Below are 23688 nucleotides of genomic sequence, written 5' to 3' on the forward strand. Positions count from 1 at the left end.
TTGCTATGTAATGCCTTTTCACCAGTGGCAGCAGACTCACGTACACACATAACAAAAGTACAATTTCCCCAAAACTCCCTTCACCTCGTCCCCTCCCTTCCCTCCATCTGCTGGCTGTCTGAGTCATTGTCGTGGCAACAGAAACAACACCAGTCCTGCGAGCTTCTCCTCATCAGGCGGAGGGGGAAGCCCAGCAGGGAACACCAACGTCACCTACACAGCATCAAATAAGCTCAACCTAGCTGTTAGAAAGTGGAAAAATGACAGACACAAACAGATGAGAGGAGGCTAGAAACTCCCCTAAAAACCTTCACGTTCTGCATTTCTGCCCTATACATCTACCCTCCCGCTGACGGTACATTAATCACATCCAGGCCGTCTGGGAGCAAAAAGTCTAGAGGTTGATGAAGTGTAACATCAACATTAGAAGCTGCTTGTATTTAAAGGTGTTTTGGGATGTCAAGCTCATAGGGGCCCACCGCTCTGCATTACATAACCCCACAGTGATGTCACAGTCAGTTTCTGGGCATGAAAAACACAAGCGTTGGTGCAACAGCTCCCAAAAATATCACAACCACACTCATAATGTACTAAGTCTGAGGGATTTTAATGTTAATGCAGTCACTGCCTGCTTGTCTTTAGCACTAAATATGAATTGTCCCAGTGAGAAATGTTACTGCTCTGTGACGTCTCAGCAGGTGTTTTCCATCAGTACACTAACACCTGCAGCAGCGCTACTCTGTCTTGTTCAGAGAGTTAATGTTGTGCCTAAAACAAAATAACTCACTGTCTGTAGGTGAAGCATTAAAGCTCATGTCTGAAGACTCATTATTTATCTTTCAGCATGCTCATTCATCACAATGAAAAATAACAGAAACAACATGAATGAATAATGAGACAATGAGACACCAGATGTGGAAAAGACACCACAGAAGCAAGATTCCCTTTAAAGGAGACGTAAGACGTCACTTTGTGGACATTTTGTGTCTCTTTGTGCTTATTATGTGTTGTGTTGTGGTCACTTTGTGTTTTTGTGGCATCAACGTGTCTCTTTGTAGTTGTTTTATGCCCATTTTTGGTGGTTTTGCATCTTTTTGTGGTCGTTATGTGTATTTATGTAGTTACTTTGTGTCCATTTGCGGTCGTTTTATATCTGTGTGGTCATTTTGAGTTGCTTTGTGTTTTTTTGTGCGTCCATCTCTGGTCATTTTGTTTGTCTTTGTGAACACTGCATCTCTTACGGACATTTTGTGTTTCTTTGTGGTCATTTTGTATCGCTCTCCATAGTTGGTTTGCATCTCTTTATGGTCATTTGAGGTCCTCTAAGGTCATTTTGTTTCTCTTTGTTATCACTTTAATGTCTCTGCTTTCATTTTGTGTTTTGTGGACACGTCATCTCTGTGAACATTTTGTGTTTCTTTGTGGTCATGCTGGGGTCCTCTTGTCTTAATCTGAGGACATTTTGTGTCTCTTTATACTTACTATATGTTGCTTTGTGGCAATTTTGTGTTTCTGTGGCTTTAATGCATGCCTTTGTGGTCATTTTATGCCCATTTTTGGTCATTTTGCATCTCTTTGTGGTTGTTCTACAGTCCCTGACAAAAGTCTCGTCGCTTCTCGTAAGTTGTAGGAACAACAAATAACAACTGGACTTGTAGTTGATCAATTGGAATCAGAAATGGCTCATATGAATGACAAAGCCCTCTAGATTATATTTATTATGCCAAAATAAAGTTTTGTATCATTCATTGAGTTTTATCATTTAATTAGGACAGAAAGGTTCGATTTTGCTTGGACAAAAGTCTTGTTGCATACAAAAATAATGTTGAAATTATACATATACTTTATTCTGAATACACAAATATGCTACAAAAACATCAGAACATTAAGTCATGGTGTCTTGCAAAAAAGAATTAATATTGTATATGACTTCCAGAGCTTGGAGGACCGCATCCATACGTCTCATCAATGACTCAAATAACTTATTGATAAAGTCATCTTAAATGGCAAAGAAAACAGTCTTTCAGGGCTCCCAGAGTGCATCAAGATTCTTCGGTTTCATCTTCCAAGCCTTCTCCTTCATTTTACCCCAGACATGCTCAATAATGTTCATGTCTGGTGACTGGGCTGGCCAATCCTGGAGCTCCTGGACCTTCTTTGCTTTCAGGAACTTTGATGTGGAGGCTGAAGTGTGAGAAGGAACGCCATTCTGCTGCAGAATTTGCCCTCTCTTATAGTTTGGGATGTAATGGGCAGCAAGAATTTCTTGATATTTCAGGCTGTTGATGTTTCCATCCGCTCTGCAGAGCTCTCGTACAGCCCATACCGGATGTAACCCCAAACCATGATTTTTCTTTCACCAAACTTGACTGTTTTGTTGGTGAATCTTGGGTCAGTGCGGCTTCTGCAGGATTTGCGTTGATTGGGATGCAGTTCAATGGATGATTCATCAGAAAAATCAACCTTCTGCCACTTTTCATTGTCCATCCTTCCTGCAAGCTGTGGACCTTGACAAATGCGACACGATTTTTTGTTGACTTCTGTTTAATGCTAGTTTCTACGCACTAATTTGACTATGGAGAACACCGTGTGACAGAATTTGGCAAACTGTTCTTGTAGATACAGGGATTTCTGGCGACCAGTTCATGTGCAACTCTGTTGCAGTTGCAGGGCTTGTCATAAATGTCACCAGTTTCTTCAGATCTTTTTTTATCCTCTCTACTTGACATTTGGATACATTAAAGCTGTCTCAGCAGCAGACTTGGTCTTCAGGGTCTTGCTGATCAGCACTTTGGTCTGTGGTTGGATCTTTGGCATGCTGTCGGGGTCAGGTTGGGCTTCATATGAAGGTCTTGTGTCTTGGGTTTCTTTTTATACACACCTGGGAATGTGTCAGTTACAGTATTTGTCACAGGTGAACTTCTATTCTGTGATTGGTTGAATCATTTAAAGACATGACAAGACTTTTATCCTCGCAAAAACAGATGTCATGAGCTTTACCAAGACGTGAACATCAGGACACTTTATGACGGGTTCAATTTGCACCCAGTTATTAATGTGAAAGCCCTTGACATTAAAATGAATCATTTTTTGTGAGAACTGATTGATTAGATATAAAGTTATATGCCATTTAAGGTTACTATCCTTATGCGACAAGACTTTTGTCAGGGACTGTATGTATTTATGTGGTTATTTTGTTTCCATTTGCGGTTGTTTTGTGTCTCTGTGTGGTCATTCTGTGTCCATTTGTAGTTGATTTGTGTCTCTGTGTGGTCATTTTGAGTTGCTTTGAGTCTATCTCTAGTCATTTTGTTTGTCTTTATGGTCACTCTGTGTCTCTTTGTGTCTCCTTTGTCTTAATCTAAGGACATTTTGTGTGTCTTTGTGCTTGTTATGTGTTAATTTATTACATTTTTTGTTTCTGTGGCTTTAATGCATGTCTTTGTGGCTATTTATGCCCATTTATGGTCATTTTGCATCACTCTGTGGTGATTTTGCATCTCTTTGTGATTATTATTATGTGGTCATTTTGTGTCCATTTGCAGTGGATTTATGTCTGTGTTGTCATTTTGAGTCCCTTTGTGGTTGTTTTGTGTCTATTTGTGATTGTTTTATGTCTCTGTGTGGTCATTTTGTGTCACTTTGTGATTGTTCTGCATCTCTTCATAATCATTTTGGGTCTCTCTGCGGTTGTTTTGTCTCTTTGTGATTGTTTTGTGTCTCCTTGTAATCCTTCTATAAGAAAGAAAATCACTACAAGTGTTCCTGGAAAAGTTTCAATTTTAGTGAATGTCAGCACAGCCCTGTAAATCACGTGGCAGTCAGAGATTCATATAGAATAGAATTTATATGTTTCTGCAATAAAAGGGCTCTGACTCACTGCATGGGACGTTGTGTAGAGTAACATTTGCTGCCTGTGATAATCTTTTGCCCACCTTTTAGCAGATATATGTGCAGTTTTACAATAAACTACACAGCAGTAAGCTGCAAGAGTTGGGTGAAAATCAGAGAATATCTTATGAAACCTGGAAAATATTTAGAAATTTGGGAATGCCTGTTATCTGAGAAAACATCATCCACCGCCAGATATCAAGATTAATTTATCAGATATCAGACTAATTTAGTGTTAACTAGCTACAACTTGCGTACTGTGTGCTTCATTGACAGACATCCTACCCCGGGATTGTAAATCGGAGGCTGGAGCCGGCTGCACCTCCTCTGGCTCCTCATCTGTGCTGCCTCCATATTCATCGTCCTGACCTGCTGTTTGGTCTGACTGCTCTGGATCCCTCTTCTTCTGCTTGTCCGAAGTCCTACAGAGAACACACAGGGGGTATGATTCACTCACAATATGAAGCAACAGTTTCAAAATCAGAACTAAACTTTCCTAATAAAGACAACAGAAATTCAACACCTCATGACCCTATATGACTCAGAGGATTGCTGTAATGAAGGAAATCCTTATTGAGCAACTCCAGCTGAAAATCTGCAGTCTGAAGCAGCTTCAGTGTACAGTGTCGTAACATGTGCAGTCTGTGTAAGAACAGACGTAGAACTCAGCGGGGGACACAGGGGACACGTGAGACACAACATGACCATAAATCATAAATCATTATACTCTGAATTGTGGTGCACAGATTTTGTGCTTTTCTTTGCATAAAATTCCCCAGAATGCAGGAGATGAAGTGTTTGATGCTCCAGGTTGTCCAGACGAAACCAATGTGTGGACTGATTGTGAAACTGTAAAATCAAGCGCACCTTGTGTCCTGCAGCGTGGTGACGGTTTCCTGCAGACTGCGGATCTTGGCTTTCTTCTCGTTTAGGACCAGGACAAAGCGAGAGTACAGCTCTGCCTCCAGGGCCTCTTTACCATGAGCATAACGCTTCAGCCTGAAACACACACACACAAGTCAGATACACACAGGCAGAGGCAACACAACACCACTGCCGCTGATCAGTGATGGATAGTGAAGTCAGAAGGCTGATTACAGAGCCATGAATCATAGGAGGAGAGTAGCACCGAGAATCTACTTCAAAGCAGGTTTCCCCTTTAATAATTAAACATCTAAATGTTATGATCATGCTGACGGAGATCATCTATATCTTCCTTTTTGTCATCAAACACCAGGTTATATATTTTATTACCCAGAGGAATGTTTGTGTTCAAAGTACGGAAAAAAACAGACCGACCGATTTTAAATGGGTTTTTTGTTTTTCTGTTCTTTTGTCCTCCAATTTGAGATACTGAATTTCATAAAGGGACACAAAATTACAACAGAAGACACAAATTAGAGCGACCAACAGACACAAAATTACCAAAGACACACAAAAGAAAAACATCGAGACACTAATGACCACAAAGAGAGACATTATAGTAACAAAGAGACACAAAATGACAACAAAAGTTACACACTGGTGCAACAAATAGAGACAAAACGGCCACCAAGACACAAGACACGACCACAAAGAGATATAGTAAAGAAACAAAGACACAAATGAATACAAATAAATAAATAATTGCCACATAAAGACAGAAAATGGCCACAAAGAGATGCAATACAGCAACAAAATAGACAGAAATTGACAAAATGGACAAAGCAACTACTTTTCTTCAGCACTGGGTCTTTAGTATGAGCTCAAACTGGAAAAAACAACCAAAACAAAACCATTGTGTCCTTGTGTTTGATAACTGATTGCTTTGAAATTGAAGCCACATATCTGTGCAGTAATCTGTTCAGGTTTACATTTGCACCTTTTAGGGTCTCTTTTCAGTAGGTTTGATGGTGTTTCTTTACATTTCAATGCATGATGAATCAACAGTATGTGGAGCAGTGTGAATCACAGGGGGCCCTCTGATTTTGATGGATTTAACAAACTCGCATTAAAACCGAAGTGAAATCAGCTTATTGCTCAAAGTGACGTACGACTGCAGGAAGAAGACCCCTCCCCACACTGTGACTCAGACAGAACCTGTGATGGATTTCTGGGGAACTAAACCCTGTGATTTTAACCTTTCAGTGCTGCGGATTCCCACCACAGACACAGACGTCTCCACCATTAGTATACAATTGAATATTTCTCACTGCAACTATTTCTGTTGTAGTCGGGCACCTTTTACAAGTTTGGTTAATTGTGTTTTAACATTTTGTCTTTTACTTTCTTGCAGCTTGATACAATAAGAAAACTTGCCAAGTTCTCTTTTTCCATGACTGATCAACAACAGAAGAATATCTGATAGAAAATTATTTACTCTGATTCAAGAGTTCTTCGATACACTGATTTTTTTTTTTTAACTTGATTTAAAATGGCACAGATTTTGTTGACATGCAGGCTCCACATGTGCGCAGCCAAATGAGTGACGGACTGGAAAGAAACAGTAGACAGGAAGATTGGTTTGGAAAAAGAAATCAGTTGCATGGAAATATTTCAGCCACAGAAAGGATGACAGGTGCTCTGTCAGCGGTGTATGCAGTTGTAGCCACTACAAGAGGAAACGATTAGTTTTACCGTTTACATAAGCACCACAGAGCTATTTATGACAAATGTGAAGTCAAAACTGAATGATGTTCAAAGTAAAAAACTATTTCAGATGTCTTTGCCAATGGTTCATGAGAAAGGTTAGAAAAGACTTTTTGAAATTCTCTACAAAATCACCTTATCACTTAACTTAATTGTTATTTTTTTCTGTTCATTTGTATGCTCATTGTAATATCATTTGTTTCCATTTTTGTGTAGCCTTAGTCTCTCTTTATTGAAGCTGTTGTAACCAATAAATAAATGATTAATTTTCAATGCATCAGGCATAGATAGGTAAATGAAATGAAATGCATTAATAAATAGTTTTAACGTGTTTGACAACGAGTTACTGGATTAACTGAACCATTGCAGGTCATCATCTCTCTAGGCATCATGAGTTAAGGCACATGTGGTGTTCTCCTTTTCATGCAGCTCCCAGGATTTGTGCAAACAAACATTTTATGATGAAAGATCACATTTCAACCAGCTAACTGTTGTTGCCCCAAAAGGATTTGTAGCACACACTAAATCATATTTTGGAACCACAATCCTGAGCTTTGTAACCAAAAACCCTGTCAGATGAATGCAGTGAAGTTAAAAGTATGGTTTCCTTTTTGAAATGTTGTGTATTTTAAGCCTCTGGACTCCAAGTCTCCCAAGTTTCTGGGCTTTTTATTGCCCCTGTCACTTTTCTATTCACCGTGGACTCATTTTTCACTGCAATATATAGTCTTACACCTCTATGGAAACAATGGCTAGAAATGTTGTCTGAAAACTGACTTGACATTCTACAGATATTTCACTATTCACATTTTAATTCTTTTTCCATACATACTTCCTTGTCTAAACAAAGCCTGCAGTTCAGCAGAAAACTCTGAATTCTGAGGCCTGATAAATGATTTTGGTAAAACATCAGACAGTTTCTGGCTCCATTTAGGCCCAATTTTCTCAATTTTTTTTGAAGACAACATGCCTTTTAAACACATCAGCAATTTTTAAATTAGATTTTAAACTACAGTTGGAGCTGCAGTGGCCATCTGAGGTCAAACACCAGCTGTAAACCACCATTTAATGTCATAAATAAGCTTAAAAACTACTTTATAATTCTGTGAATAAACCTAATAGCTCCCAATCCTTCAGAGAGAATAGATTTTTTCTGGAAATCATCATGCAGCCCTGCCTATTGTTGGCTCCCAGCTGCAGGAATCTTTTGGTTGTTGCTGTGCGTTTTGAGTGTTTTGTGTGTGTTTACTCTGCAGCGATGCGTTGCTGTTCTCGTCTCAGTCTCTGGTTCTCCTCCTGCAGTTTCTGGTTGTGGTGCTGCAGAGTGTTTCCTTTGTGCAGACTGTGAGTCAGTAACTCCCTCACTGCCTCCGCTGGCTCTGCAACGGCCTCCAGCATCACGCAGCCCAACCTGAACTGAGAGCACAGACACATCGACTGTTAATCATGGGTTATTCTTAAAGACTTTTGCAGTCACACATGAACAATTATATATTTTAGAGCTGCAATAATACATATTTATATTTTTTTGATTAATATGCTTGACATTTAATAATAAATTAGTTAATTGGTTGCTATTTACATTTTCAATCAATATTTTGCTGTTGGGGGCTGCACATTGGACTGGTGTTTAGCACTCCTGCCTTGCAGCGAGAAGATCCCCAGTTCGCTTCCCGGCTTGGGCCTAGGATCTTTCTGCATGGAGTTTGCATGCTCTCCCAGTGCATGTGTGGGTTTTCTACGGGTATTCTGGCTTCCTCCCACAGTCTAAAAAGATGCTGAGCTTAACTGGTGATTCGAAATTGTCCTTACGTGTGAATGTGACTACCACTATATGTAGCTCTGTGATAGACTGGTAACCTGTCCAGGGTGTCCTCTGCTTTCACCCTAAGTCAGATGGGATAGATCCCAGCCACCCACATGATGAGGATTAAGTTATAGATAATAGATAGATGGATGGATGAATGGATATTGCGGTTGTACGTCGCTGCCAACCACTCAACATTCTGTTTACATCCATCGCCCTTCTGGTCTGTTTCAGTGTTGAATAACAGCTAGAAAAGTATCGCTGGAGAAAATTATGATGCTGTCATGTAAAGCTGATCTTTGAACTTAAAATTCATCTTTACCTCCGCGAAGGAGGTTATGTGACACCCGGCGTTTGTGTCTGTCTGTCTGTCTGTCTGTCTGTTGGCAAGATAACTCAAAAACGCCTGGGCAGATTCACATGAAATTTTGAGGGGATGTAGACTATGGTAAGAGGAAGAGCTGATTTAATTTTGGTGGCAATCTGGAAAGGATCCTGGATTCTGGATCACTTTGAATTTTGTATTTAGTATGTTTCATTTACTATGTGGTCCAAAATATGACAAAAACATCATAGGTTAGTATGTCGTCCAACAAATTGGAGCAAGTTGTGCAGATAGCTCAACTGGTTAAGAAGGTGATTCATAAACAGAACTGTGTCAGAGACGCAGGTTTGATTCCAGCTCATGATCCTTTACTGCATGGGTTTCCTGTTTTCCTCTCTATCCTTGGCGGAGGTCTGCACTCTCTGAGTGCTTTTCTAGTTTGTGTGTAATTTAGTCAAAATCGTCATATGAACTCTTGATCAAGTCATCACTGGTTATTTATTGCATTTGAAACAACAGAATTTGACCATAAGTGACTGACAACCACCAAAATCTGTTGAGTTCGAACTTGAATCTTTGATGCCAAGATTGCTGAAAATCCCTTGAGTCGATCCGGAGACATCGCATTCATGACAGTGACACAGACGACCTAAAAGCACAACACTTTTGGTCACGAGTCTGACTGGCAGAGGCGTAAAACTAAGGCTGCAACTGGTGATCATCTTCATTGCTGACTTTCTTGATTATTCCATTAGTTGTCTGGTCTCTGACATTAGCGAGTTTAAAGTTAAATAATTAGTGAAAAGAAGCGAATAATTTCAGCTTTCAGAGTTCAGAGAAATGTTCTGTTTGATCAGAAAAGCAAAACATTGTCTGACATTAACCAGAATTCTGCCATAGTGATGGATATTTTCCACTGTTTTCCACTGCTGTACAGACAAAAAAAATTTAACTGCTGAATGCGACTTAATTTTCTTTCAATAAACAAAGACAAAATGGTAATGATTGCAATTTTCAACAAGAAAGAATATTACTGGTCAGCTATAAGGACGCAAACACCCATTAGGAAACTCTGTGTCTTAACTGATCCAGTTGTGAGCTTCAAGGCAGTAACTAAATCTGCACTTTTTCATGTTCAAACAAGATTGAAAGAATCTCGTTCGTGCCTCCATCTCCAGTCATTTTTTTCCCAAAAGACTATAGACTGACCCCAGTTTGTTGACAGTGCTGTTGCCGGATATCAAACCAAAGTTCAGAATCAGTTTTAAAACTGCTGGTTTAAAAGCTATGTATTCAATCTTTCTGATCTACTTGTATCTTTACTCCAATAGTGAAAACATCCAGTTAGATTCAAACAGGGTAAAGCTGCTTTTATCTGCAGCGTCACACAACCTCCAACATATTCATGCAAAATTATCGGCAGAAACATTGTATAGAAAACATTACAAACTGCAGCAGGCCAATGAAATATTTAGGCCTTAATAGGCCATTTTTGAAACAAATGCTTTAAACTGCAGATGTCCTGTGTGATGATCACAGGTTTAAAGCAAAAAAAAGTTTGTGCTTCGTTATTGGGTTCATGTTACATGATCTATATCTGACCTGAGAAGGAGCAGCGTTCCCTGGGAAAGTAAGTCCTCCTTCAAACATGTTTACACACAGATAAGAAGCCCAACTGTCATTATCAGCACTGACCTCTGCGGCCTGCAGCTCCCTAAATAACTGAGCTTTACGGGGGAGGCACAGCTGTGTACCTACACATGGGATAATGCACACAACAAAAGAGAATCTTTGAAAAGTCAAACTGTGTGAAACACAAAAATATTCAGTTTATTATCTGGAAGAACAAAAATACAAATCAACTCCTTAATCTGAGAGGAGACAACCACAAAATATGTGGACATTTTGCTTTAAAAAAAACATAATTAAATCTTACAAAATGTCAAATTTGAGTTTCTCTCTCCTGAAGGAATTAAAACCACGATAATTTCTGCTCGATAATCTTTCACATAGAAGAGACAAATTTTGGAAACCAAGATGAAACATCAACGTTCACAATCTGAGGACAGAAACAGGCCGACAGAATAAACTGACAGAACAAGAACTGAACTCTTTCAGATCAGAATCTGAAAGACTGTCATTTAAGAACTCAATGATCCAAACCAGTTCAATCCATGTGATTTGTCTACTATATAATAAAGTTTCTCAATTTAACAGTCGGAAGCTACAATTACAGTATTAAAATATGACTGCGATAGAAAATGATACTGACACAGAAAGAATCATGGCAGAACATGAACCTGAGCTCAAATGTGTTTTTCAGCCCTGAACACTTCATGTGTCTGTCTGCTGTACTGAAGTTTACATGATCCATATCTGATGAAGAGTGACATTTCCACTCCCACCTATGTAATTCCAGAGCATGTATCTCCTACAATATTCATAGTATGAAGGTAAAACTTTACATGGCGTCTTTAAATGTGATAAGGTTACTGTACAGTTAAAAAAAAAAAAAATCAGCTAATTCTGTGATCGTCAGGTGGGTTGCTCTGATTGATTTTTTTCATAAAATGACTCTACTGGCACATCAATATTCACAGTACTATCAAGTGTGCATATTCTCATTTTTTTACACTACCGTTAAACGTTAGGGGTTACCCAGACACAATTTCATGTTTTACATGAAAAGTCACACTTTGGTTCATGCACAACCATAATTACGGGTTCTCTGATCAGCAATTAGCCTTTCAACACCATTAGCTAACACAATGTAGCATTAGAACACAGGAGTGATGGCTGCTGGAAATGGACCTCTGTAGCCATATGTAGACAATCCTAAACCTATCATTTGCCACGTTAACAATGTCTACACTGTATTTCTGATGAATTTAATGTTATCTTGGAAAAAAATGCTTTTCTTTCACAAATAAGGACATTTCTAAGTGACCCCAAACTTTTGAATGGTTGAACTTCTGAATTCACCGCTACTGTAAATATTGTCGATAGTGGTACATCACAACAACCTCAATTTAAGACACAGATTTGTCTGCTGTCATGTCAATTTCTCTGCAAGTTCCTCTGAACATATTAACTGTTTTCTCAGCTTAGATGATCATATGAAAAAGAAAAGAAAGAATGACAGATGGATTTAAGGCTGCTAAGTTGTGTGTAATTCTTTACCAGTTTCATTTCCACTGAAGTCATTACCAGAGAAAGCAGCAGTTTATCCTCTCATGTCTTCCCCACTCTCTGTTCCTTCTCAGTGTCTAATATTTGCCAGCTATTACTTCACCACCTCTTAGAAATGTTAAGTAAACAGCATCCGACTGAAATACTGCTCGACATGGAAATACATCTCTTGAGCTGCTCTGGCAAACACTTCCAGTTGTTGCCTCACTGTATTCACTCAGACGGCATTAAGCTCTTAGTGGTTTCGCTGTCACCTGAGCGCTCGTGGTCGGGATCGTGAAAGTTTCTGCTCAGACTGGATGTTGTTGATGGAGGCAGCAGCAGGATGGCTGGACGGGTCGTGTTGATGTGGGCAAAGGGTCTCGTATGTCGTCATGGAGACGCTGCTGTTTCTAAAGCTGTTTCTGACTCAATGATTCACGCTAATTAACTGCTGGACACTTTTATTTGGAGAGAAACCTCTGCAAGCAGCTCCACCTTCTCTAAATTTACTGCAAAACTGGGTTTTAATTTATTTTGTTCAGTTTTTTTTTGTTAAGTAAAAAGAACCTCAGCACACCCTTACCGGACAAAAATTCAAGTCACGTTCCTCTAAATAATTCATATGAAGCACTTTTCCAAGAGCGCTGAACAATGGACAGTTTCTGAACACTCTCAGCAACTGGATTATTTGTTTCCATAAAACCAAACAGTGCAAAGCTAATTTTATAAATTTAGCAGGGGTTTTCCATACAATTATACACATTTTACATGCTAATGGCTCATTAATTTGGGGACCATTAGTCTACCACTGTTCTTAAAAACATTTTGATATTATTAGTACGAGTTATGAGCTTTGAAATATCATCGAAAAGAAATATATTTTCTTTCTGAGGACAAGTAAAATAAAAAATGAAGAAAGAAATTTCTAGAATTGGAAAAAACACAATCATTAGATTTTAAACTTTCCAACAGTTTATGAGTTAACAATGTTTGACATTTAGTTCGGTTGGTAAAGCTAACTGACCATGACAGCCTCCACTTTCCTCCAGTGTTGGTAACACCTGTGGACACTTAGAAAAAAGTTGGACATGTTGATTGCAGGTATTTTTTTAGATGTTTTTTAATTATTTATGGCATTCTGTCTTATTTCAAGGAAGACATTTGTCAGTTCTCTCTACTTATAGCCATGGTTATGCTTTGTCCAGAGTGATGCAGGACTTTTGAACAAGTTTGGACACATTTTGAATAATGCTGGACATGTTTTCCCTTTGGAGATAAATAAAGTTATTGTATTGTATCAAGTCCTCTTTCTCTCAGTATTGTTTATCTGGGGACACTTGGAAAAAATTGACAGGTAGAATCTTTTTTTTCAATTTCTGTACATCAGTAAAGAAATTCAACTTTCTTTTTCTTTTTCTGAGGATTTATGTCATTATCAAACTGCTCAGAACACATTTTTGAGTTCGGTCTACTTCTAGTTTTACCAGTCTGTCACATCTAGTGTTATTTTTTATGCTCTAGTTTGTTAGGGAGGGAGGAGAGCTGGTTCAGTGTTGGGCACAGAGCTGGACTCTTTGGTTTCAGGAGCAGAAAGAAGGGACCAGGAGAAGATTCTCTCCATCCTGGACAACACCCAGCATCCTCTGCACAGGACTGTGGTCAGGCAGAAGAGTGTGTTGAGGTCCAGGCTGCTGTCTTGCATGTTTTGGGTTTCAGGGGGTTAATAAACTTAGTGGATTCAATAATAGAAATCATTGGTGACACCATGAATATCAAAGGTTTCCAGTCAGTCACCTCTGAAGGACACGTCTAAGCTGGAAGTCAGCAGCTTACACAGAACATGGTGATGAATTCATAACCACAAACACACACGTTTGGTATGTTAACCAGCTCATGGAACACCTGCATGAGAACGTGAGTCTCCCTGCTGCTGCTGTTTTGCAGCACTGGACAGGAGCTCAGATTAGAGGGCATTACTCTGAGGCCTTTCATTATGACTCATAATGTTATGACAGATGAATGACTGTTTTTTTATTTTTACGTGCTGAGGAAGAGAAACCTCGGACACCTCCGATGACACATCGCTGCACACTTCTGTAAATTGGCCATTTCTGACTCTCGTTTTCATAAACCGCAGCATCAATTCATTTCCCTTAAAATGAAATTCAAATTTCCATTCTGTCATAACTACCATGACGACGTAGGTGTTGTGTGTAAATCATGAATGGGTGTGTTTACACAGTTCACTTCAGAACAGTGAACTATTGCTAAACTTACATTAACATCATTGCTGATCAACTTCTAAGAATTCAGAAAAAAACACAGCATTTGTATTATTATTTCAACAGCTTTTATGCTTTTCGTCTGTAAAATGTTGGAAAATTGTGCAAAACATCTTGTTTAGTTCCAACAATAGAAATATTCAGTTTACTGTCATAGAAGAGAAAACATTTACATTTGAAAAAGCTAAAATATTCTTTCCCATAAAATGACAATGAAGAGACACAAAAACACCACAAAAAGCTACAAAACACAAATCTTTATGTCTTTCTTAGTCTGGTAAAATAGTGGCTGGAATAAGCAATTTAATGTGCAAGTAATTAATGTGTTAATTTTTTGCTAAAACTAACATGTGTTGATGATTCAATGAGAACAGAACTCTGTTGGAACTGTGAAGCAAAACTAAATCTGGAAAGACAACATCTTAAGACAATGATGCTTCATTATATGATTGGTTTGCAGCAGGGGTTAAACTGATTAGATTCCAGAAAGTGTCTGTGATTATTTAGATAGTTTTACTGTGCCTCTCTACTGAGGTAATGGTCAAGTAAAGCCACGACTCTGGTTTCTACAATAACATTAAGAGCTGAAGATAAGAGCATAAGCATTTCACACTTCATTCATCACTTCAGCAAACCAAAACAAGCTAAGAGCACTTTTATCTGGAGCTTTTAAACATCCTAAGTAGATTCAGGGAAACGAGAGGTGACGACCATGATGTTATCTGCAGTGTGAGAACTCTGAAGGTGGCTGTATTATCAACAAACAGCTCTGGATTTGACTGATACTGCTGCACAGTGATGCCACATGACTGTTTAAGAAATTAAGTCCTGTCTTTACCAGTTCATTTTCAGGAAATCTCTTTTCCTAATTTGGGCTTAAAAGGTATTTCAAAGACAGGCCAACACTGTTTTGTGTTTAAAAAAGGCAGTTGCTACAGTTCTAAACAAGAAGAGCATAGTACCCCGCCAGGGCTGCTCATCGTATGCTTGTTGTATGATGTAAGACAGATGAAATCTTTAAACAATTCATGGTCCAATATGGTGGATTGCAGTCATGTGATCTTTAGCAGGCAACTGACGTAGCGTTTACTTGTTGTCATAGTTACAGTGACACCGTGCTGCTATCTCGCAATGACACAAATCTTGAACAAGTCCATGGTTACAGACTACAAGCTGCATCACTGTCAAAGTCTAATCACTTTGTCCTTGTGTCATTTCTGACCTTCCCTGAAAAATTCATCCAAATCCGTTAGTCCATTTTTGAGTAATGTTGCGCACAGACACACAGACGGACAAACCAACACCGATCGTCTCATAACTCCGTCACATTCCTTGGCGGAGTGATAATCTAAGTAGAATCCAATTTTTAACTCGAAACATCATCTAAACACCATCTAACCAGAATTTAAACATCATCTACCATCCAACGATGATCAAATTATAACATCACAGTAAATTAGCCACTAACAATAAACTAACACTAATCTAACCATGATCTAAACATGAGGTAATAATGTAACTCTTATCTAACTATGATCCAACCATAATCTGATTAAAATGGAACTAAAGACGAACCTCAATCCAATTATAATTTAACCATAACCTAGCTCTAATTTATATACTATAGTCTAATCTGACTACATTCTCAATTAACATGTTGCCACAGTTATAGAGTATCTTGTTGTTTTCTTTGAGTTTTTGAATTTTATTTTAGTTCTTTAACAAAACAATGTCATTTGTAGGGGTACATGTTGAGGAGGGCAGTAAATCTTGATGGTCTGAAATTGCCCCAGTTCTTCTACTAATTGATTGATTGTTGGACTATTATTTGGACTGAACCGATAAGAACAGACAAATGACTCTGATTGGTCACTTACTGAGAGGTCCTTCTGCATCTTCTCGTACGACAGCGTTACCGCGGAGCTGTGGGTTGGTGGACTTGGTGTCAGGCTAAAGCTGTAGGAGGTGGAGCTTTCTGCCGTCGTCAGCGCCCGTTGGAGGTCCTGGATGTAGCGCTCCATCTGCATCTCCAGCTCCTCGGCTTCACTGCACACCGCCGCCTCGCTAACTGCACAGAGACCAAGATACAGCAAAGATTAGAGACCAGACATTTAAATTCAGGGTTACTGCTGGGAAAAAAAGTGGTGGAAATATCACAATGCATCTGTGGAGCACAAATTTGTTAATGAGTGAGACAAGAGAACAACTCCCTCCAAGTCATATTGGATTTTTGCTTTGTTCAGTTCTTTATCTAGTGGTATAGCTTCACCTTTATTGCGCTTTTTAAATTACGATTAATTGTATTTTTATTGTTGTTTATTAGATATTATCTTATTGGAAGCATTACATTTATTTTTTATGGATTTTGTAAACGCATGACCTTTATATTAATGGTAAAATTGGATTAATATTCTGTTCTCTTGAAAGCTTTAGCCTTGCAAGCTATGATTTGAAATCCATCCATCCATCCTCTATACACCGCTTTATCCTCATTAGGGTCGCGGGGGGTGCTGGATCTCAGCTGACTCGGGCGAAGGCAGGGGACACCCAGGACAGGTCGCCAGTCTGTCACAGGGCTACATATACAGACGAACAATCACACTCGCATCCACACCTATGGGCAATTTAGAGTAACCAATTAACCTCAGCATATTTTTGGACTGTGGGAGGAAGCCGGAGTACCCGGAGAAAACCCACGCATGCTCAGGGAGAACAAGCAAACTCCATGCAGAAAGATCCCAGGCCCACCTCGGGATTCGAACCAGGGATCTTCTTGCTGCAAGGCGAAAGTGCTAACCACTATGCCACTGAGCAGCCCACATGATTTGAAATGTGATGCAGAAATAAAGTTCATTCTTGTCCACTTGCTTTTTTTGTCTTCTATCTTGTTCATATCCTTCAAGTTCTTCTTCCTTCTCGTTTTTCATCTTAATCCTGCACTTCATTTTCTTCTGCTTCTGTCACTTTGCTCCTGACCTTCGCATTCCCATTCTTGCCCTCCATCATTTTTCTTGCTTTTGACCTTCTTTTTGTCCTTCTCAACCATCACCTCCTCCCTCACCATGTTCTTCTTTTCCCTCCTCTACATGGTCTTCCTGTCACCCCTCCATGTGCTCCTTTTTGTCCTTCTTCCTCCACCTACTCCTGTCTACCTTCTTCTTCTTGTCCTCCATTTCCATCTTGTTCTTTTCATTATCGCCCTTTCCTTGTCTTGTCCACCTTCGTACTTCTTCTCTTCATCTTCTTCTCTTTTTTCGTCGTTTCCTGTGGTAATATTTGTTGAAGACCTATTTTTAATCAAGTCGAAAGCTGGAGCCTCATAGCTGTGCAAGGTATAAAAACATCTTCCCTTTCTGTGACCAAAATTTGGCAAAAATTAAATCCCTGAAACTAAATCAACATCAGGTTTTCAAAGAACATTGGTTTTTAGTATTGTATTCGTCCATTTTATGTATTTGTTTAAGAAAATTTTAATTTGGTTCAGATGTGTTTTTAGATGCAATATTCTTCTCTTCATATCTGATCTCATTTACAACAAATTTGCTTTGCACATTTTGTTTGTATGCTTTATTAGATCTCACCAATAATGAACTTTAACATGACCTGGTCAGAGGAATGTTTGCAACACCAACAGGCAGCTGAAAAACCTGCGGGATGTGTGTGATGTCATCGCGAAAGCATCATCCACACACACACCTGCAGGAAGGTTTCCAGCACCTTGTTGAATCCTGAGCCAAGAGGAGACCCTCATAAATCTCCAGCTGAGCGTCTCTGTCCGAGCACCTGAGGAGGTCAACGACATCGTACTCTGAAGGCTTCACAGGTGAAGTAAGGAAGGTGTGTGCGGTCAAACAGGTGAGGCCGTCCAGCATAAATCTGTCATATAAAATGGTGAAGAGGTGATGCTGGGTGACATTTTTACCTGCTCCTCTCCATGCAGCCTGTCCATCAGTCAGCGTGCACTGGAAGCCTGAAGCTAAGTCCCGCCCCTCCCAGTCCAAGCGCAAGAAGTAGGAGGAGTCAGGCTCTGAAGAGACGAGGATTTCACGCACCGATGTGTGCATCCCTGCAGAAACGCAAAACACACAATCACATTAGTCTAATGTGGTGGTAAACCAGCTCGATCTGGGCTCAATCAATGTTTGTTTGTTTTTTTTGTTTTTTTTAGTGTTGAAGCTTATACTGATTATTAATAAAGGACAATGATAGCTGATAAACTTCATTCTTGTTCAGCACAATTTATTCTGTACTCACTTCTAGTCACAATTCTTAAACGCTATAATAATAATTTTCGAACATATAGCAGACGACACATCCAGATTATCAAGCTTGTTTCCATTATTCTATGTCACAAACAAACTGGTGTAGTATTGCTATTGTAACTATGATATATTTCATGATATTGATGCCCAAAGTTAGTGACAGAGATAAATGTGCTGAACAAAACAAATCTTGGTTTATGACACCAGGAATGGACGTAAAATAGATTTGGTTGCAGTTTTTGACCCAATCCCATATGTTTCCAGAGCTTACGACTCTGAAAATGCTCATGACATGAACTGAAAGCCTCGCATGACTTCATTAATTACAGTAAAGTCATTGTTTAAAAAAAAATCTGTTAATTCTGGAGGAGTCAGATGGGAACAGATTTAGTTGATTTTATGTGGAACAACCCTTGTGTTGATGTGTGTGGCCATGTGAAGCAGAAAGTTTGGTTGCATAATGAGCATGCACTTGAAACAACAACAATAATAATGGTGGATATACAGTACATTCAGCCTTCTTCATGTCTGGTTATTACTAGCAGTCACAAGTTTACAACACAACTTTGCTGAACCACTGCATCGGCATACTAAAGCCTCCGAGTCCGTCTTTCATCATATCACTTAATCCACAGCATCTAAAAGATTAAAGTCTACAGATACTGCACATACAAGCCTGTGGTCTTGTAAAAGAGATTCGTAATCTAAATGAGCCGTTTCCTGGTGGGAAAAAAAGAAACAAAAAACAAAAGTACAATAAAAAAACAAGGCCTTGGCAAAGACACACAACAGAGCCACTGTGAGGAGCTAAGAGTTTACGCTGCAACGGATTTTCCACAAATATTATAGATGACTTTTCTCCACTCTGTGCACTGTGTCTCCCACCCTGTTCTTTCTATATTGATATGAACCTGCTCCAGTCAAAACTGAACTTGGCATTTTTTTTCAGCATCTGTTATTTCCTGTCAAATTAAAAGTGATGAATCACTAAGTTTGAGGAACATTTAAGTAGACCTAGATTATTCACATTAATCTCTTTATATATATATATATATATATATATATATATATATATATATAACTCTAAATGTTAAAATGCTGCTGGTCCGGATCACTGCAGGTGTGTTGGACCTGATGGAGGCCTGTCATAACTTACACAGCTGTTCTTACATCATTTTCTGGCATCTGTCACAACCCGATGTTTAGCTCACGTGCCAGCCAACGCTGTACCTCCACGACCAGCAGAACAGAGGCCTGAATGTGCACGGGGTTTGCTACTCTCACATGCTGTGAAACCATCTGCAGCAGCATCTGCAGGAGGCAAAGCTGTTGCTGTACAAAAGACTGGATCTGCAAATCATCAGAGACTCCACAAGGCTTGGACAAAACTAAAAGCCACCACAAGAGGAAACACACAAAAATGAATGTCAGCTTAGAGCACTGAAAAATGGAGAAAGCTCTAAATTGTTATACTACTTCCAAAACAGCCATTTTGACCATATATTGATAAGCATATAAAGGTCCCTGACAATCCCAGTTGTTAGTATTCATTCAATCATAGATAAGCTAAATTGTCAAATTTCCTGGCATCTCTGAGGTAGGCCCAATTTGGGATTTGGTCTCTCAGTTCTGTGTATTTTGATGACATTTGATTCAGGTCTTTTTTTTCTTAGTTTGGTTAACTTTAGGAAAACAGATCACGGTTTGCGTTAAAATACACATTTCCCGTCATTAATCACAAGTTACAAGGTGAACTTCTCATGAGGACACGACTGAGAACACCTGGCTACGGATTCATGGCATCTGTTTCTGACATTCACAGATTTTTATAGGTCTATTGAGCCACCCTGTGCGTTGAAAAATGGCACCCAAAGGTTTCCCAATATGTTCAACAGTGACGCCGCATGTAGCGAGTTTGGAGTGAGACCAGGTTCATTCATCGGCTCAACTAGCCTTATGAACCTGGCAGGTTTGAAAGCATTTTTTTTCCCTAAATGACATATACTACATGCCTGTATTCACTTGTTGTCATAGTTACAGTGATGCTGTGCCACTATCTCACAATGATGCAGAAATCTTTAATAAATCCGTGGATCCAGACTATACGCCACACTACTGCCAAAATCTAATCACTTGGTCCTTGTGTCATTTCTGATCTTCCCTGAAGAATTTATCCAACCCTGTTGGTCCATTTTTGAGTAATGTTGCTAACAGACAGACAAACGTAAGCGTACACCGATTGTCACATAACTCTGTTGGGTTCCTTGGAGGAGTGATAACATAATTGTATATCAGTTCAAAAATAATCAGTTATTAGTCTTTCTTGATGACCAATATTCCACCCTGAAAAACCCTTCATGGTCAACCTCTAGATTAACAATAGAAATACCCACAAGCGTTTCCTGGATGGGATCTGTAATCAATGTCTGTGCTGACTTAATGAAGCCATTTGATCCTGGTTGACTTTTCTGTGACTTCTTCACAACAGCAACAACTTTTCTGACTCATCTTTATGGAAACACCACAGCAGAAGCTCCAATACTTAGAATGCAACAAATGATACTGTGCAGCATCTCATTTTCAGCTGAGCAGTTTCTCGCCTGTGTGTCTCTTTAGCTGTGAAGCAGGTGTTTGAAGGATGTAGTTAAAGCTCTGGCTGCTGCTGGAACATGTGTCCGGCTGCGTGCTGCCGTGGCCGGTCATTAGTGTCCAGCTAACTGAGGGGCAAATTTCTCCGCTGCACTCTGCTCAGCCTGTCCTTACGCCTAATGAGAGGCTGTGGATTAGAGCATTACAGTGCTTACAGCGCTGTGATGACATGGTTGCATGAAGCCGGACTAATCATTTACAACAGTCCTGCTCTATTTGGTCATTACACGGCCAAACGGCACTAAGGAAAACCAGTGTTTAACAATTACATAACCTTCATTCTTCATGAGGGCTGTGAATATTTCAGTGAATACCTAACAAATGCCTCAGCTGTGACATATTTTAGCACACACTGATCTTTAAAACACAAAGAAAGTACTCACAAATGCATGATGAAATATTCAAATTCATATATTTGGATTTTTGTTTATGGACACAAAAAAATGACACGGTTGAGAAGCTATAAGATGATAAGGTTAATAATTTTGATATCAAATAAATTTTGAAAATGGTTGTAGGTCCTAGTTGGCTTTAAAGTTGGCCAGATAAAATCAAACCCAACAATTAATTACATCAATAGTAGTTGGAAAATGTATTAACGGTTTCACTTAAATGCATCAGATAAAAACTGTCATGATAATGTATATCAAACTGACATGGTTACTTTATTCTTTTACATCTTACTTCAGGTGTGCAAATGTAATCATTTTTGGGTACTTCATAGATTCAAGCAATTCAAGTTGTTTTCAAAAATAGCTTTTAAAAAAAAATAGTTTTCAGAGAAGACTGAAATGTAACATTTTATTGTGATACATTTTGCAGCCATATTTGACAGCTCCGATCATATCTGTATGTACTGACTCTGCAAGAACAATATGCACACTAAACGTCAGCTTTTCTGAGAGCGACAATGTTGAAAAACTAAAGCTGATCTCTAGTAGCCTCTTTGTGGTCATTTTCTAGTCATACTGTATCTCATTGTGGTCATTTTCTAGTGCTGTGTCTCTCCTGTAACACTGTGTCTTGTCATCATTTTACATCTCTCTGTGGCATTATTTCATCTTGTTGTGGTCATTCTAGGTCTCTTTGTAGTCATGTTTCAAACTTTTGTGATCGTTTTGGGAATGTGTGTGATTATTTTATGTCTCTGTAGTCATTTTCTGTGCATTTCTGGTCATCTTGTGTCTTGATTTACTGTTCAATCTATACAACAAATATGGGACTGTGTTCCTCTCTGTCACTGTAGTGTGTATGTCTGCCATAAAAAACACTAAAATTAACATATGTCTAAATGACACTTTAACAGAAGCAGCAACATTGCACGTCTGTGTCTGAAAAAGGGCTTCATAGTATATTTAGTATAAGAAAGAAAATGCAACACCAGAATGCTGTTTGATGTCTATTCAGGTATTTTCAAGTTGTCTATTGAGTAAAATTAGACTCCACCAACTCAATTGACTTTCGAATAAACTTAGGTAGATTATTAATGGTTCTGATGATGCCCACAAAACTTTAAGCCAAACATTTGTTTATGGACACTATCTGGCTAAATCAATTCTCTCGTCTCCACAGGGTTTGCTGTGACTTTCTTCACACTAGAGCTAAACCTAACAAAAGACAACAAAACAAGAGAATACCTGCCCCTAAGTCAAACAGTTTTAACCTCTCATGGCTGTAAGAGCACCCACTCATCGAGCTAACCAACAAGTTTTCTGACAGCTATTTAACCAGTGACGTTTGAAGGTCGTTTAAAATCACAAAGAGTTGTTGTGAGTGGGTTTTTGACTCCTCAAATTCTCCTCAAACCCTCCAGGCAAAAAATATTATGTACTGGACGACAGAAACAACTTTAAACTCGTTTTCAAAGTTGTGTCTATGTTTTTTAAAAAAAATCAAAATAAACGCTTGACGCGACAGAAAATGGTCGCAATGAATGAAACAGGTTAAAATGCGGGGGTTTCAAACACTGTAGTTGCGTTACTATTAACACAAACCGATAAATAGCTCATAAACATGTATGTATGTTGATAAACGAGCAGCACAGACCGCGGCTAAGCTAACTAATCTCACTGAGTTGTCTTGTAAACACTGACTGAAGTTATCACGACTAACAAAAAAAGAATAAGTTGAGGCTCGTTCACAACTGCGACAGCTTCATGTTAGAGTCTGTCTCACCTGAAGCTGCACCACCACGGTCCTCTGGTTTGTTTTCAATAAGAAATGTGATGTTTGATGTTTGGAAAAGCCGCTAGCAAAACAACACTGCACCGGGCAGCTGGGGAATACGTCATCATTCAGCGACACAGCTGAGCAGCAAATCAGAGCTAATTAAACACCTGCAGTACCATTTATTTTTGTTTGTATGTTTAAAACTACAATAATAAACACGTAATAGAACAAATGCAAACACTGAAAATAATGCAATTATTAAATATAATAGTATATTAACTATAAGTTGCATCAGATGGGGAAAAATACTACAACATATCCTTTACTTTTGTAAAAGCACCATAACCTCAAAGAGACAAATAACTGCAATGGTAATCACACATAAGTTAACTCACACAATCCCCTCTCTTTGCTGTGTCTCCAAACTGTGGTCAGGTGAATGGGTGCTGGTGCAGAGCCAAAGGGTGGCCTGGGGTGACCACAGCCTGAAGTGTGGCTCCACAC

General features: G+C 39.0%; 1 protein-coding gene across 2 annotated transcripts in view; it reads right to left on the reverse strand.

The window, feature by feature from the left end:
- Positions 1 to 23305, reverse strand: part of LOC110957050 (DNA repair protein XRCC4-like) — a 47841-nt gene extending 24536 nt beyond the window's left edge. For both annotated transcript variants that reach the window (XM_022202875.2, XM_022202873.2), the window contains exons 1-6: positions 23191 to 23305; positions 18027 to 18170; positions 15982 to 16172; positions 7769 to 7935; positions 4759 to 4890; positions 4177 to 4313 (exon numbers count right to left, since the gene is read on the reverse strand). In XM_022202875.2, coding sequence (XP_022058567.2) covers positions 4177 to 4313; positions 4759 to 4890; positions 7769 to 7935; positions 15982 to 16172; positions 18027 to 18168 — 769 coding nt within the window. In that variant the 5' untranslated portion in view covers positions 18169 to 18170; positions 23191 to 23305. The remainder of the gene's footprint in view (positions 1 to 4176; positions 4314 to 4758; positions 4891 to 7768; positions 7936 to 15981; positions 16173 to 18026; positions 18171 to 23190) is intronic.
- Positions 23306 to 23688: the final 383 nt, after the last annotated feature.

The sequence above is a fragment of the Acanthochromis polyacanthus genome, chromosome 18 (assembly GCF_021347895.1).
Source record: "Acanthochromis polyacanthus isolate Apoly-LR-REF ecotype Palm Island chromosome 18, KAUST_Apoly_ChrSc, whole genome shotgun sequence".
Lineage (NCBI taxonomy): Eukaryota > Metazoa > Chordata > Actinopteri > Pomacentridae > Acanthochromis > Acanthochromis polyacanthus.